This window comes from Oncorhynchus mykiss, chromosome 10 (assembly GCF_013265735.2).
Source record: "Oncorhynchus mykiss isolate Arlee chromosome 10, USDA_OmykA_1.1, whole genome shotgun sequence".
Classification (NCBI taxonomy): Eukaryota; Metazoa; Chordata; class Actinopteri; order Salmoniformes; family Salmonidae; genus Oncorhynchus; species Oncorhynchus mykiss.
Window position 1 is genome coordinate 26,284,912 of NC_048574.1, and position 17,743 is coordinate 26,302,654.

At 42.4% G+C, this 17,743-nt stretch overlaps 1 protein-coding gene across 1 annotated transcript; it reads right to left on the reverse strand.

Moving 5' to 3' along the window:
- Window positions 1–1,335: 1,335 nt before the first annotated feature.
- On the reverse strand, window positions 1,336–5,615 carry LOC110533555 (biotin--protein ligase-like). Its single transcript, XM_036989963.1, has 5 exons — window positions 5,511–5,615; window positions 5,201–5,355; window positions 4,015–4,129; window positions 3,608–3,820; window positions 1,336–3,238 (listed from the first exon to the last, which is right to left on the reverse strand). The coding sequence occupies exons 1-5, from the start codon at window positions 5,572–5,574 to the stop codon at window positions 3,096–3,098; spliced, it is 690 nt and encodes a 229-aa protein (XP_036845858.1). The 5' UTR covers window positions 5,575–5,615; the 3' UTR covers window positions 1,336–3,095.
- Window positions 5,616–17,743: the final 12,128 nt, after the last annotated feature.

Sequence of the window (17,743 nt, forward strand, 5' to 3'; positions counted from 1 at the left end):
CATTCTTTAACATGTCTCCTCCCCTTCATCTACACTGATTTGAAGTGGATTTAACAAGTGACATCGATAAGGGATCATAGCTTTCACCTGGTTAGTCTATGTCATGCAAAGAGCAGGTGTTCCTAATGTTTTGCAAAATCACTGTCTATCAATTATGCTCCCAGCTATTTCTAAAGCAACCTAAAATAACCATTATGTTATTTGTGCTTCATGGAAAAAGATGAGAAAAAGTAACACACAAAAAACAACATTACAAGTAACCACGGGGTATTTTCATGTTTCAAAGAGAGATTCAAATATTGAAATGCAACAATACACCTTCCAGTAGTTTTCAAAGCCCTTTCAGTGACATTCAGTATGTCCACTCTATATGCTTTTTTCACTGCTAGTCTTTGTTCAGGTTTCATCACGATGGGATATGAATAGTCAGTCAACCATTCCGTATCTAACCAGTACACATGGCAGAACACTTGTATTAAAAACTTCAGCAGACCAGCAGAAAATCCTTTATTCCATCTTTCGTTCTGTTTTTGTATAACTTACAGAATACAGAATTAGCGTAAAAAGACACCAAGAATTCCTATCTTATTACCCTTTAAAACAGAGTGTTGTTTTTCTTGAAGACAAGCTCTGATATTTGAAGGTGAGCTAAAGGGCTCTGCTGTGTCCCTGGGGAGGCTGGATTGAGATTTGATATTATGCAGGCAATATTAAACAGGATATATCAATTTTGACCCTTGAGACCTGCCACTGAAATTGTTTAATAGGATATCGAGGAAGCGCTATTTATGGATCCAGAGGTAAGCTATTTACTTAATGAACTTTAGACTTGAGAAACTCAGGATTGTCTTTATAGTGGATACTACAGTGTACATGCATGCACACATCACCAGCTACATCAGCACGGTGCAGCTAAGACCTACATCTCCATTGATCAAAATCGCTACATTGGAATCCAGTTGTTTTTATCAGCATTCAGAGGACTACGGTGATGCCTCAATAAGTAACACAGTATTCATACAACCAGGCACTGTCAATACCTCAATGTTGCCATTGAATACCCACTCTGTTAGCCTACCTAATCTTTGATGAAACCATATTGGGTATATTTCCTAAAACCTGAGAAGGGGGAATGAGCTTGTAATGAGGTGAGGGCTGTGTCCATTTTGTGGATTTTGCATGCATATTTTCACCTAATCTAGCAGAGATGAGCCCAAGGCCTGAGGTGCTGAAGACAAATGAAGTGTCATTTAGGACCATTGGAATAAGCCCAACACAGTTGAAGAGCCCCCCCCTACCCCCCCGAGCCATTCCCTCTCCCTACTGGCCACCTGCACCAAAGGGCTCTCCCACACCTCATCACTCCCCCACCGGGAGGCGGAGGGAATCTGCTTCCCCCTCCCTCTCCCACTCCACAGCCACTGCTGGGCAAAGCTGGACTCAATCACAGTGTTTTTCTCTTTAGTACAGCTCAAGGAGCATGGAGAAGGGAAAGGGAGAGCAAAGAGAGCAATAGGAACCCTCCTTCCTTTCGTTTGAGAGGCCCCTTTTTGTTGTCCAACGACAGGCCTTAAGATGGGAGACTGCGTTGTTGCAAACAGCATTATTTTGAAGCGGACTTGAAAGCCAATTTTGCTCTAGGGGTATTCATTAATGTGTCTACACCCTCATACCCATGCAAAGGTATCAGAAAAATTATAAATCCCAGTCTAAGTCCAGTATATCTATTTATTTCAGTATAGTGTTTGAATAATAGTGTTGCTCTTATTGGAAGGACAAGTTATATCATTGACACTTCAAAGGTTACCAAATAACTTTTAAGTGCAACCAGTATTCCTTTATGACATAATTACATAGTTATAGAGTGCGGATGTTTTACATCAATTGTGTGTGTTATCACATATACAGATCATCTCTTTATCTTACAAATATGTATCTTGTCAGTCACTGAGTAACAATTATAGTCTCTGAAACTTAAAGGAAGCCTGTCCTAAAGAGTACAAAAAAAACTCTATCTAACCTCCAAAATATCAAAAATAAGGCTTAAAGTAAATATGAACTTTTAGTTCTCAAATTGATGAAGTTCTATGATAACACAAGTTAATACATGACTCAGTGCAACAGACTTCGTTTAGCCTGTAGCTCAGTAGAAACCAATGCTTAACAGTCCAGCAGTTGGGATAGGAGTCAGCCTTCGGGCAGTCTATCACAATGTGTTTGCACTTAGTGAATGCATTTGCATCTAAGTGTGACCTCCCATGTCAATAGCATCATAACGTCTTTACGCAAATCAGATTTGGTACATTTCCAAGCGACACGTTAAAGACGTGTTTTAACATGTTAATAGCCCTCGTGTCAATACCTCTGGAAAGAAATACTGTTGTCGACAGCTAGCACCTTCTCAATAGTCTTTGAGTGTTGTAACTAAAGATGTTACATGGAATACTACATTCCAAAAGGAAATAATCAGTGTTGACAATTTGATTTTACAACCTTTGAACAAGATAACTGTTAAATAATACTTAAATCATGCTATTGTATAGCATAATATAAGTGCATTTGGTGAATGACTAATTTTGTATTCTTCATAAACGACTGTATTTTAGAAATCCTGTAGCTGCCAATTATAATTTGATAGTGTAATATGAACTACTCAAGTAATTCCACTACCACCACACTATACTAAACAGGCCAACTTCAGATTGACCTAAATAAAGCTTCCTAAATACTATGGGATGGTATAAAAAAAAGGATTCAGTTGCTTTAGGCTCCAAATAAGCTTCAGCCAATCTATCAAGTAAAATAAGAGAAAATTTGTATTTTTACTTGCAGTTAAGTCATTGATAGAGTAAAATACTAATTCTAACTAGTAAAAAACAATAAAAAAAAAGTTTAAAAAAGTAATTTTACCTTGCAGATTAGTTGTGTGAGATCCTCTCACAAACAGTTAGTGTATCTCCGACTCAAGCTACGAAGGAGCTGGCTAATCTTCTTTCGTGATGCCACTGGCTAAAATGCCCTTCAGGCAACCAGGTGGGCATACTCCATAGGGGTCCTTACAGGGTCCTAGCGTTGCTTGATGACCACCAGGTTCCTCAGCATGTCGAAGGAGTTGCCATTAGATTGCAAGGAGACCAAACCCTGCTCCTCAGAGAGCACCTACAGGAAGCCTTTGTCGTCGAGGCCCACCACGTCGGCTTGGGGGCCGTTCTCGCTCCACAGACACACCTGAGTCCCGCTGAGACAGGGCAGAGGGCACATCATGGTCAATGTAGTGTAAAAGCAATCCTATTTTTACATGTGGACATGTTACGTTACGTTACGTCTGGAGATTAGGAGATGTTTATTGTTGTGACTGTGGCGAGATGTGGGATTAATTTCCTCTAGAATGACAATTCATATCATGATCAGCAGCTGCAGATTTTACAGATAGCATGCAGAGTACCGGTGCATTCTCGTTCTCTTTTAGCGGAATTGCTCTGTTGCACAATGCCCTCAAATAAATATCAGGACCAATGAAAATGTTTACTTTATGTGAAAAATTCATGAAACCAAACCCACTGAGGAGGTACCACAGATTACAGTAGGGGTGTTGCAGCTTGTTTACCTGTGCACCCATCTCTTGTAGTAGAGGGGCAGGACGGCCTCTGACCCCTCTCCTGGAAGGCAGAGATGAGCTGCTTCAGGGAGGTGAGGGTGCGACCTATGAGCTGTGCTGAGCTCAGGAGCTCCATGCTGGTGCCACACTCTCGGTTGTGCTGCATCACCAGGTTGTTGATACAGATGGTGGGGTTGCTGTTGCTCCTATTGAAGCCACAGCCTGGAGAAGGAGATTGTTTAAAGACGTTCATTAAGAACAAACTCTTCACCAAGAGTAATATAAATGACTTTTTATCCAAGCACTGGCAGAAACATCAACACAATCTAGCCTTAAATCCACGTTATGATTTAAGGCTAGACTAGATCATCCATTACACTGCACTGGCATTAACATAAATATAAGAAGATTCTGACCAACGAGGAGATGGAAGGTTGGTCCCATGACTGTTGATGTCACCAGCACTCTTCCAAGCTTCATCAGGTTACTGTAGTAAATGTCATTAGGCCACTTCACTCTGCGATCAATCTCCTAGAAAGAGACCAAAACTGAATATGAGATACACAAACGTGTATGACAAATAAGTGGCACTCAGAGGTACAATACATTACTAGTATATACTGTACAGGTACATAAGTACAAGTATTATGATACAGTATCCACTTAAAAACAAAACTCACTTGTAAGACATGATGCTACACATACAAACAGCAGATCTAATACTACAAGCTAAAACAGAGATAGAAAAAAAATCAGAGTTTGACATGGCCTGTCTGTAAAACCAATCTGTAGAAGTGTCTCCATGGGTTCAAAATGCCATGCTGTATATCTGTCAACCTGAGCAGCTCTTCTGAGTCTGGCCGGCTTTGAAGATTAGGTTCTGCCCCATCTGCAGTACATCACCTAAAACGGCCACCATGTCTGTTTATATTTACCCGTAACTCATGCCCCACGTCTACATTTCTACAATGGCTTTGACAGGCCTATAGTACATCCAAAAATGGCATATCCAGCCAAGACCTCTAGTCTTGATTAAAATAAATATTTAGGCAAAGTTAGCATTGGCTGTTATTTCATCCGGTAATACATCCTGTGCCATGCGTTCTACATGTTCTACATGTTGGCTGACTGGCCAGAGCCCATAAACAACTGGGCTGTGTGACACCAGAGTGTTTCTCATCAGACTCCCACACTGCAGTGCATATATTTTCTCACACACACAACACAAGCACCTGGAAGCAAAATAGGGCCCTTACACCATGTAAAATAAATGTTTAATGAGAAGGGGAGAAAGGAGGGTTCTAGCACAAAACCCTTTGATCAGTGAGTTGGACACACCATCCATTTGGAGAGGGAAGTGCATTGCACTGAATAGAACAATAAGAAGAGGGACACCTGACTGGCTATGAACAGCTGTGTGAAACCTGGAGTCCCTTGTTCAGGATAAGGAGTGCTCCCAATGGAAATGTATTAGTGTAGTAAGTAAAGTATTCTAGTGATGACAGGCTGAAGCTCAGTGACATGGATAGGGATAGGGTGGGTCTATGGCTATAGCTTGGAGATAGCATGGTGGTACCACGCAGCAGTATGCAGTGTTTGTACCTGGTAACCGGGCAGGGTGCGTACAACCTCCACCGCTGCCAGCGCAGCCAGGTGCTGCAGGAAGGGGATCCTCTGGCCCAGTCTGGAGCTCACAGACACCTGCACACTGAACATAGCACATCCCAGAGGACTCAGCCCTGCTTTCCCCCCGAAGCCTGACACACACGGAAAATACAACAACAAAAACACAAAGAGGCAGAGAGAGGAGACATGATGTAACAATTTAGGTTATTCATTGTGACGAGGTACAACAATTAACCAATGTAGGTGCATTGAGACAGAGAGAGATAGAGCTGTGGCGGAAACTGACCTCTACCCTGGGTCTGTCGAGCAGCTACAGACATTAAGCCCATTTCCTCAGGCAGCTGGAGCATCAACCTGGGGAGGACAGGAGGGAAGGAAGACAAATTGTCAAAAGAGGAAAGTGTTGCCTTCACATAACTGATTATAGTGATCAAGTATTACTCATACAATTGCAAAACTCTGTAAATGAAAAGCTCCAAGAGAAATGGTAGTTGAGTAGCTACATTAGTTCTGCATTCACTCATTGGTGTCGCTATGAGAAATCATTTCCCAAAGTATTAGGTAGTTGAGGGGGAAGGGCTGAGTCGAGTGGTCCTTCTATCTCTCTCTCACACGCACACGTACATGTACACCCCCCCATCCCATCAGTGTCCAGCCCTTAGCCCCTCTGGACTGGAGTTGAACCACTGACCTTCCTATCACCAGGTGCTCCAGTCAAACAATCCCCCTCACCAAAGAAAACAAGTGTCCACTTGACCCCTGTGACACACACACATACACACACATGACACTCACAATAACGAGGTGTCAATCAAGGGATCTAATGCTAATGAATCACATAGTCAAAGTAGTCTGCTTCCCTATGTGTGACGTATGTCCACTTCAACAACTCACCAAAAACATAGGCCTACTTCATATGTGATTACTAGTCAAACACAAATACACAAGCAACTACTTTTCCATTGAGAGTAAAAAGAGGACTTTATTTATCAATCATTTTAGAATGTTTCCTCCGTTCTCTCAAGTAGCTTGGCTGCAGGCGCCTGGTAGTTAATGTTTCCTTTCTAGAAGGCCCTGGGCTACTAGTGTCGCGCCGCATGGCCACCCTGCATTAATCACACTCTGTTAAAGATAAACTACTCAGCCAGTTGAGGTGTTAACTCTGCACCTCTCCTTTCACCCCAAACCCACATCACAAATGCTAGACACACACATAGGTCCTGGACACAATCTTATCTTAAACATTTGGTCAGCAAGATGTCTTTGCCATGTAAGGATGGTGTGTGTGTATACACTGTGCAGAGGGTAGAAAACGCACATTAATGTAAGCACACCTAGCTTGAATGACTCTGGAGTCTTTCTGTGCTAAACATTGTTATACAGTAAGTACACAAAGACTGACAAGACCCCATGGCCAATGTGCACCTTGAAAACCAAAAACAAATCCACACTGCCAAAATAGACAGCGTTTGACAGTTGGATGCGACACACTGTCAATAACCGTGAAGCGAAATATTTGAACAAGCTGTCATCTCCAGAGAAAATGAATTGACCCAGAGGTCTTAGCCAAGAAGCCCTTCATCTACTGGCCCATTTTCAAAGACTGTGGAGCTGGCAGGGCAGATGAGAGAGAAGGGGAATGTGAGCTTTTCTGATGCAAAGAGGCCGTGTCAGCAAATCAGATTAGAACAGTCCCGTGTTAATCCTCCCAAACTCTGTGGCCAAACAGCCTTCATCTAAAGAGCCTTGTTAAGGACAGTGTTTATCAAAGGGATGGTTGGGGCTACTGCCACCACTGATGACTCAATCTAGGACTTAACATATGGTATGTCTAGCTGGATGTTACTAGGGCTCACTTTATTGTAGGGACTTGTTCATTGTGCTTGGATGTACAGCAATGTAGAATTATCACAATACATTTTTAAAAACACATTCTCAAATGTTAATCAAAACCAAATAAATCCAATCTCTCAGATGAAAAATGATAGCCTGAGTGGGTTGGGGAGCTACTGAGCTGCAGACAAGAGATATATTTCTTGGAGTCATTTCATAATGTTATTGTTAGCTGCAAATCCCTTGATCTTTGTAAATGAGACTGGTGGAAGCCAAAAAGAGAAATAAGAGAATATAAAATGTCAAAAAATAACTAGATTCTGATTTTGCAGATGTAAGAATTTGTCCTCTCAAACTGATAGTAATTAGATTGGACGTGGTATAATGGCCCAACGGCCAAAAAACTGCCATCACGTGCTCTACGAGTAAAAACCAACAAAAACAAAAAACCTGGGCGTTTGCTGTGTCAAAAAACTCAAGCCTTGGAAATCTCTAGACACGGAAAGGAAAACAGGAAAGGAAAACAGGAAAGGAAAACATGTTTTATTCTGCTGTACTTTATTTGACAAAATAGGATTAATAAAATGGGGAGGAATACAAATAAAAAAGTAGCATGTAATTTAGGCTAATCAATTATGATGATGCTGAGTAATGCTTGGCCATGAACCTGTGATGAGAAAATAGTTTCATGGATGGTTTAGTTAAAAAAAGGCATGAGATCCTGTATACTGGCATAGTAAATGTGACACTGCTTTTATAAATCTTCCCTCACACAGACACACACACACCTCCCAACCAGGCGAGGGGTGGCAGCCGGCTGCTCCCCGTGACAGTGTGTAGCTGCAGTTTGAGCTGTGTGTGTGTGAGAGCCGTGTGTGAGCCCTGTTAGCAGGAGCATGACCTCCCCGTGGCTGAGGCCAGTTAGGAGGTGGCCAGGCTCGCAGCACTGCGCAGGGGCCCTAATTGAGCGCTGGCGCAGTTTGGCAGGACCACCGGAGAACCCTGCGTGCCGCTCCGTGACGACGGCCGCCCCTTCGCCAATCAAGGCGTGAGGGGAGGCGAATGGGGGCCAGGCTAGCTCTTTGGAGTCCTTCAGCCCCAGGAATTAGCTTTTAATAAGAACATCAGCGCCTTAACAAGGCTAGGAAGACAGGCGCTGACCTTCTTACCAAGCTGCCAGGATAGCGTTGTCCACCAATAAGTGTCTGATACAGCTGGGGGTGTGGGCAGCATGTGGGTGTGCACGTGCTCTTCAATTTGTGTGTGTTAGAGGTGTGTGCGTGTGTGATTTTACGTTGTTTACAGCCAAGGAGGAAGGTAATGGACTGAGATACAGTGGACTGAGATGCAGTGGGAAGTGGGTGAAAAAAAGAGGAGATGTACTACTGGCAATGTGAGAAGATGCCTCCAAGTGTAGTAAGTTTGAAGCATCTCATCAAAAAAACACTGGGATGAATACTCAATGCACTTTTTAAGTTAGTAAGTGTGACATAACATGTACACTAAGTTTTACTCTAGCTGAAGTGCATTGCAATATCCATATGGAAGTCTACCTTCACAATTGGCAATATTCGCCCAAATCGTGGACCACTGATTCATATGGTTTGGTAATGGGTAAAATAAGTGCAAGTCAATTGCTTGCTCCAGCGTCCTTATTAGTCCAATGTCTCAAAAGCAGCTTTTTTAAAAACAGTAGTAAGGTTACTGTGGTGAGTGGTATAATTTGGAACTGGAGTGAGAGAGTGCCAGAGAGAGAGACAGAAAGAAAGAAAAAAAGAAAGAAAAGGAGAGCCACTTCCAGTCTGTCTCTTCCAGCCCAGCAGTGAGTCCCAGACTGGTCCAGTTTCCACTATAGAGTCAGTCCACAGCCCAGCCACAGAGAGTGGAGAAAGAAAAGCTGCATTGTCCCAAAGCTGGGAACCAAAATGAGCCGTTTCTGGGTGGAGGGTATTTTACCCCCCCCCCCCAAATGTCTCTTTTTCAGGGGCTTTGTCCCCTCTGAAATCAGTTCCCCCTTCTCTCCCTGGGCCAGCTTAGCATTGCAAACCAGCATCAAATTAATTTCTGCAACGCAAATATGAGATCAGCAACAGATCACACAAAACATCTCACTCCTAAACATGGTAATGCTCTTATATGCTCAATGGGAGGTTGTCAATAAAGGAGGGGGTGGGGGGTATGGGTGTTTGTGCGTGTACATGTATATGAGTGCGTAGAAGCAAGTGCATGTGAGTGTATGTGTGTGTGTGTGTGCTTGAGTGAAGAGCCATCTCTAATAAGGGCCAGCTCAGCCAGTCCAGGGCTGTAAAGCTTGGGGGGCTAATGCATTCCTCTAGAAAGTTAATCTCATTTTGAAAGCACATCCACGGAGCGTCGTTGCCGCTGGCTCAGAGAAAAGCCCAAACGCATTAGAAAAATTCTCAGCAACGTCCACAAAGAGGGAGAGAAAAGGCCCACAATTAGCAATTAGATGGCTACAATGGCGGGGCTTTCACCTGCAAGTGAAACAAATGGACAAGGAAACTCTCCTCTCCCTGAATAGAATAAGAGCAGAGGAGAGAAAATGTAGTGAGAGACAAAAGATGAGGAGTTAATTCACACTGTTTTAGATGAGAAACCTCATGGTCTATACTGAAGGGAAGCAACATGTACTTCAGATCATTTGGATGGTGGTGTCTGTACCGCTCCAATAAGAAATATAAAAACTCCCCATGCCAGTGTACTGATCCAATAAGAAATATAAAAACTCCCCATGCCAGTGTACTGCTCCAATAAGAAATATAAAAACTCCCCATGCCAGTGTACTGCTCCAATAAGAAATATAAAAACTCCCCATGCCAGTGTACCGCTCCAATAAGAAATATAAAAACTCCCCATGCCAGTGTACTGATCCAATAAGAAATATAAAAACTCCCCATGCCAGTGTACTGCTCCAATAAGAAATATAAAAACTCCCCATGCCAGTGTACTGCTCCAATAAGAAATATAAAAACTCCCCATGCCAGTGTACTGCTCCAATAAGAAATATAAAAACTCCCCATGCCAGTGTGCTGCTCCAATAAGAAATATAAAAACTCCCCATGCCAGTGTACTGCTCCAATAAGAAATATAAAAACTCCCCATGCCAGTGTACTGCTCCAATAAGAAATATAAAAACTCCCCATGCCAGTGTACTGCTCCAATAAGAAATATAAAAACTCCTCATGCCAGTGTACTGCTCCAATAAGAAAAAGAATAACTCCCCATGCCAGTGTAAGTAAGTACAGTGCCTTCAGAAAAAAATCATACCCCTTAATTAATTCTACATTTTGTGTGTTACAGCCTGAATTCCCCAAAACAACATTTCACCCATCTACGCACAATACCCCATAATGACATGTGAAAGCATGTTTAAAATGAAATGAAGACATTGTTTATTTACACAAGTATTCACACCCAATACATGTTAGTCAATATGGCCGCTATTACAGCTGTGAGTCTTTCTGGGTAAGTCTCTAAGAGCTTTCCTCATCTAGATTGTACAATATTTGCACATTATTCTTAAAAAATTCTTCAAGCTCTGTCAAGTTGGTTGTTGATCATTGCCACACAGCCATTTTCAAGTGTTGGCATAGATTTTCAAGACGATTTAAGTCAAAACTGTAACTAGGCCACTCAGGAACATTCAACAAGCAAATCCAGTGTATATTTGGCCTTGTGTTTTAGGTTACTGTCCTGCTGAAATGGGAATTTGTCTCCCAGTGTCTGTTGAAAAGCAGACTGAACCAGGTTTTCCTCTAGGATTTTGCCTGTGCTTAGCTCTATTCCGTTTCTTTGTATCCCCCAAAAACTCAGATGATAAGCATACCCATAAGCATAACCAGTGTGTCAAATAAGAGGGCCTGTTGTCCGGACCTCTGGCAGTCTCTATGGGAGTGCCACAGGTTTTAATTCTCGGGCCGACTCTTTTCTCTGTATAGATCAATATGTATACATCAATCAATATGTCGCTCTTGCTGCTGGTGATTCTCTGATCCACCTCTACGCAGACGACACCATTCTGAACACTTCTGGCCCTTCTTTGGACATTGTGTTATTAACAAACCTCCAGACGAGCTTCAATGCCATACAACTCTCCTTCCGTGGCCTCCAACTGCTCTTAAATGCAAGTCAAACTAAATGCCTGCTCTTCAACTGATCACTGCCCGCACCCGCCCACCTGTCCAGCATCACTAATCTGGACGGTTCTGACTTAGAATATGTGGACAACTACAAATACCTAGGTGTCTGGTTAGACTGTAATCTCTCCTTCCAGACTCACATTAATCATCCCCAATCCAAAATTAAATCTAGAATTGGCTTTCTATTTCGTAACAAAGCATCCTTCACTCATGCTGCCAAACATACCCTCGTAAAACTGACTATTCTACCAATCCTTGACTTCGGCGATGTCATTTACAGAATAGCCTACAACACTCTACTCAGCAAATTGGATGTAGTCTGTCACAGTTCCATCTGTTTTGTCACCAAAGCCCCATATACCACCCACCTCTGCTATCATGACACAAGGCGAGACCCAGATGCAGACACAGGAGGCAGATGGTTGGAGTCTTACAATATTTATTAAACCAATAAGGTAAGGCAAGAGAATGGTCGTGTACAGGCAAAAGGGTCAAAACCAGTTCAGAGTCCAAAAGGTACCGAAGAGCAGGCAGAATCAAGGTCAGGGCAGGCAAGATGAGCAGGCAGGCGGGAAAGTAGTCCAGAGTCAGGCAGGGAGTACGGGAAAAACACGCTGGTTGACTTGACTAATATACAAGATGAACTGGCACAGAGAGACAGGAATCACAGGGATAAATACACTGGGGAAAATAAGCGACACCTGGAGGGGGTGGAGACAATCACAGGAACAGGTGAAACAGATCAGGGCGTGACAACTGCGACCTGGATGCTCTCGTTGGCTGGCCCTGGCTTCGTATTCGTCGCCAAACCCACTGGCTCCAGGTCATCTATAAGTATTTGCTAGGTAAAGCCACTCCTTATCTCAGCTCACTGGTCACCATAGCAGCACCCACTCATAGCACGAGCTCCAGCAGGTATATTTCACTGGTCATCCCCAAAGCGAACTCCTCCTATGGCCGCCTTTCCTTCCAGTTCTCTGCTGCCAATGACTGGAATGAATTGCAAAAATCACTGAAGCTGTAGTCTTATATCTCCCTCACTAACTTTAAGCATCAGCTGTCAGAGCAGCTTACTGATCATTGCACCTGTACATAGCTCATCTGTAAATAGCACACCCACCTACCTCATCCCCATATTGTTATTTATTGTTATTGTTTATTGTTTATTGTGTTAAAGCTAAATTGCAATTATTTCACCACTATGGCCTATTTATTACCTTACCTCCTAATCTTACCACATTGCACACACTGCGCATAGATTATTCTATTGTGTTATGCACTGTACTTTTGTTTATCCTATGTGTAACTCTGTGTTGTTTGTGTCGCACTGCTTTGCTTTATCTTGGCCAGGTTGCAGTTGTAAATGAAAACTTGTTCTCAACTGGCCTACCTGGTTAAATAAAAAATGTAATTAAAAATACATTTTTTAATCATGATGAAGCCACCACCATGCTTCAAAATATTAAAAGTGGTATTCTAATGCCTTATTGTTGTGAAATTGTTAGATTACTTGTTAGATATTACTGCACGGTCGGAACTAGAAGCATGAGCATTTCGCTACACTCGCATTAACATCTGCTAACCATGTGTATGTGACCAATAAAATTTGATTTGATTTGATTTGATTTGCAAACAGATTGCATGTTCTGGAATATTTTTATTCTGTACAGGCTCCCTTCTTTTCACTCTGTGAATTAGGTTAGTGTTGTGGAGTTACTACAATGCTGTTGATCCATCCTCAGTTTTCTCTTATCACAGCCATGTAACTGTTTTAAAGTCACCATTGGCCTCATGGTGACATCCCTGAGCGGTTTCCTTCCTTGCCGGCAACTGAGTTAGGAAGGACGCCTGTATCTTTGTAGTAACTGGGTGTATTGATACACTTTCCAAAGTGTAATTTGTAACTTCTCCATGCTCACATGGATATTCAATGTCTGCCTTTTATGTTTTTACCCATCTACCAATAGTTGCCCTTCTTTGCGAGCCATTAGAAAACCTCCCTGGTCTTTGTGGTTGAATCTGTGGTTGAAATGCACTGCTCGACTGATGGACCTTACAGATAATTGTATGAGTGGGGTACAGAGATGAGGTAGTCATTCAAAAATCATGTTGAACACTATCATTGCACACAGAGTGAGTCTATGCAACTTATTATGTGACTTGTGTGAATACTTTCTTCCTTAATACTGAGTGCCAAGCAGAGAAGCATCGGGTCCCATTTTTACAGTCTTTGGTATGACTCGGCTGGGGATTACATTCCGAAGCTTCCAATCACATGGCGGACACTCTAACCCAGGGGTTCCCAAACTTTTTTGGCCCGTGACTCCATTTTGATACAAAGAAAATCACGACCCAACATGTTAAAAAAAGTTACGTAAACAAAGGCCAATGTCAACTTTTTTAATTTGGACTATGACAGTCTACTACAAATCAGTCTGACAGTACTTTAGTCCTAATGAATAATGGTTTGAAGTGACTGAAATGCATCAGAAAGGAATTGGGAAGTTCAGAAGATCATCATGCAAGAATTTTGTCAAATCTTCTGTGTAATCTTCCCCCAGTCTGATTTAATGCCTGGTCTTGTCCACTCTGTTCTAATGAGTCTTTTGAAGCTTGTTGGCATTGTAAAGGGAAACAGAAGACACATACATGTTCAAGTCTTATCTTTCAGTGATGGGGTCATAATATCTTGTAGCTTAAACCATTTAAAAGATAAAGCCACATTTGTAGGAAGAAAACAGAAACCGGTCTGTTTATTACAACCGCATGTAGCAGCTACTGGATGTAACCCCGGTTCTTTGAAGCAAAAGAAAAATATATATTTGGAGTTTCTCTCGCGACCCCATTCCCCATTTTCAAATTAGGTGACCCCACATGGAGTCACGACCCCTGGTTTGGGAAACCCTGCTTTAACCACAAAGCCCTTGTACTGCTGCAATAAGAATGCAAAGTCCCCGTGATCCAACAAACATGCGACTCGGACAAAAAACAGTATTCATAATATTAAATACATTATTGCATGTCTTAAGCAAGACGGTTTGCACGCTTCCCCCCAATATATCTGGGTTGCTGGTGGTGGCCCAACGATATGGACAGCTTCTCCCTGAGCCTGGGCCTGTAGCACAAAACAGCTGTGTTGCTCTAGGTTGGTCTCCTCAAATCAGCAGCATGACCCTGATTGGGAACAGCAGCAGCCACATGTGCAGGGACTCCCTCCTCAAACTGCACCTTGCACCCACACACACTCACGCCCTCTCTCTACCTCTCTCTCTCGCCCCCTCCCCCTCCAACCCTCTCTATACACTTTAACCTGTTGGATGCAAAACAATGCTGTGACCTTTAACCAGAGGGAACTGATGTCTGAAGACCTCAGGCGAACAGTTACAGGTCCACTACTGTTAAACCTGAAAGAGCAGTGTCTTCAAGTAGGGAGAGGAAAGGCAAAAAGGGATTAAGATAAAGAGAGAGGGAGAAATAGGGGTAAAGAGCAAGAGAGAGGGTGAGAGAGAGAAAGAGAGAGCGAGAGACAGGTAGAGTGAAAGAGAGAGTCTGAGTGCAAACACTGCAGCAGTAGTAACCACTACTAGTCAATCACCAACTACATACAGCAGGAGCATCCATTTCATCGCCGCTGACCGGGCCCGGCCAGAACACAGACATTACAAGCCCAGAACAAAGACATTACAAATTAGCACGTCTGGGTATGAAAGAGGGGACCAACTCTCCCAGCAGAAGAGCAGGGTCCTTTTAAGTCCGGCCAGGCTTTTGTGTGGCTGGGGCTGGGGCTGGTGCTGTAGGGGGAGGGGGGGGGGGGGGGGGGCTGAGCCAAAGGGGTCACTTACCCAGGGCCAAGGGGTCAGAGGATAAATAGCCACCAGCCAAGTCATCTGTGGGACAAGTGGGGAGGAGTGGTAACTCACACCCCACTAGACTGACACATAGACAGGGTGTATGTGTGTGTCCCGGATTAGCGTAAAGGCCCAGTATGGAGGAGAACGGTGTGGGGGGGTTGGCAGGGGTGTACCCCATTTTGGCGAAGGCTCCCTGCAAGGTCTGAGAAGCAAAACAATGTATTTTAAACAACTTCCTGCAATTCTACACATTTTGTCATGGGGCAAAGCAACATTTGCAGTTTTATAGCTAATCTCATGCTATTCTACACATTTTGCCATGAGGCTGAGAGAAAATGTTGCTGTTTTCCTGCAACTCTACACATTTAGCTGCGGGGCTGTGTGGTACACCAGAGGGGGGTGGGGGGTTATACTTAACACATCACACACAGCAGACAGAAAGTGGATTTTAGCCCTCAGTAGACCTAGGATTGAAGCTTTACTATGTTGGTTCTTCTCAAACACCAGATGAAGACTCACAAGGAATGGCTGTTGTGGTGTTGGCAAATAAAGAGCAACCTGTTTTTGACCACACTGACATGGATGACTGCCTTCATGTTACATAAATAATTACAGTAACTTTCAGACAATGTCAAAATGGTTTGATTTGACTGGATTTTCTTTTCCGAAATTACAACTTTAATTCAAATATAACTCATCAGGCAGAGTGATATAAGTAGTTTATTGGAGGATATTTTACTGAAAGCCATTTCCCCCCCAAATAACTCTCCCATCCAATCCCTATCCAATCCCCCAGATCAAAATATCTCAAATTAAGAGATTATTTCTGCTGTCGATGCTCATTTCCACAACTGGATTTGCCATGGTTAGTATAAGCAAGTTTGCATTGATCATCCGCCGGCAAAAAGTGATGGTCGATAGGAGAGGAAAAACTAATCTGGAAATGTGATTAATTGAGCTAATCCTGTTTCGTCAAAGAGCTGAGCAAATTATCATTTTCAAATAGCACCCTTGGAGGGGTTCAATGGGAGGCGTCATCCATTACTGAGGGCAGACGAGGGCGGGATGCCCTCTTTTCCCTGACTTTGCTGGACCAGGCAAGACTGACCCTTTAATGGCCATAATAGAGCTTCAGTCAGAAAGCTCACTCTTTAGAACATATGGAGGGATGCAACTTGATGTCTCTCTTTAGAGTTAGTGCTTTTCTGTGATGTCTTTGTTTTAGGACCTACTGTGCCTACAGAAAGTATTCATACCCCTTGACTTATTCCGCATTTTGTTGTGTTACAGTCTGAATTCAAAATAGATTAAATAGGACAAATCTAATTTATATACTTATTCACACCCCTGAGTACTTTGTAGAAGCACCTTTGGCAGCGATTACAGCTGTGAGACTTTCTGCGTAAGTCTCTAAGAGCTTTCCACACCTAGATTGCGCAACATTTGCCCATTATTTAAGTTAAAACTGTAACTCAGTCACTCAAGAACATTGACTTTCTTCTTTGTAAGCAACTCCAGTGTATATTTGGCCTTGTGTTTTAGGTTATTTTCCTACAGAAAGGTGAATTCATCTCCCAATGTCTGGTGGAAAGCAGACTGAACCAGGTTTTCCTCTAGAATTTTTCCTGTACTAAGCTCCATTACATTTATTTTTTATCCTGAAAAACTCCCCAGTCCTTAATGATTACAAGCATACCCATAACATGATGCAGCCACCACTATGCTTGAAAATATGGAGAGTGGCACTCAGTAATGTGTTATATTGGACTTGCCCCAAACATAACGATTTGTATTCAGTACATAAAGTTAACTGCTTTGCCACATTTTTTGCAGTATTACTTTAGTGCTTTGTTGCAAACAGGATGCATGTTAAGGGGATACTCCTTCTTTTCACTCTGTCAATTAGGTTAGTATTGTGGAGTGAATACAATGTTGTTGATCCATCCCTATCAAAGCCATTAAAGTCACCATTGGCCTCATAGTGACATCCCTGAGCAGTTTCCTTCCTCTCCAGCAACTGAGTTAGGAAGGACACCTGTATCTTTGTAGAGACTGGTACACCATCCACAGTGTAATTAATAACTTCACCTTGCTCAAAGAGATATTCAATGTCTGCTTTTTTATTTTGACCCATCTACCAAAAGGTCTGGTATTTGTGGTTGACTAAGGGACCATACAGATAATGGTATGTGTGGGGTGCAGAGATGAGGTTGTCATTCAAAAAACATGTTAAACACAATTATTGCACACACAGTGAGTCCATATATCTTATTATGTGAGTTGTTAAGCACATTTTTACTCCTGAACTTATGTATGCTTGCAATAACAAAGAGGTTGAATACTTATTGAATCAATACATTTTAGCTTTTCATTTTTTATTAATTTGTAAACATTTCTAAAAACATAATTCCATTTTGATGTTATGGGGTATTGTGTGTAGGCCAGTAAAAAAAATGGAATCCATTTGAAATTTAGGCTGTAACAACAAAATGTGGAACATGTCAAGGCGTTGTGAAAACTTTTTCAAGGCACTGTATGTCTTGGAGAGGATGTTGGTCTTTCCTTGGAGCTTGTGTTTTCATGAGGTAGAACCTTTATCACAAAGTGTTGAGCCCATATTTTTCTGCTTCCTGATGATGATACCTATTGCATTTCTGACAACAAAATATGTTCAT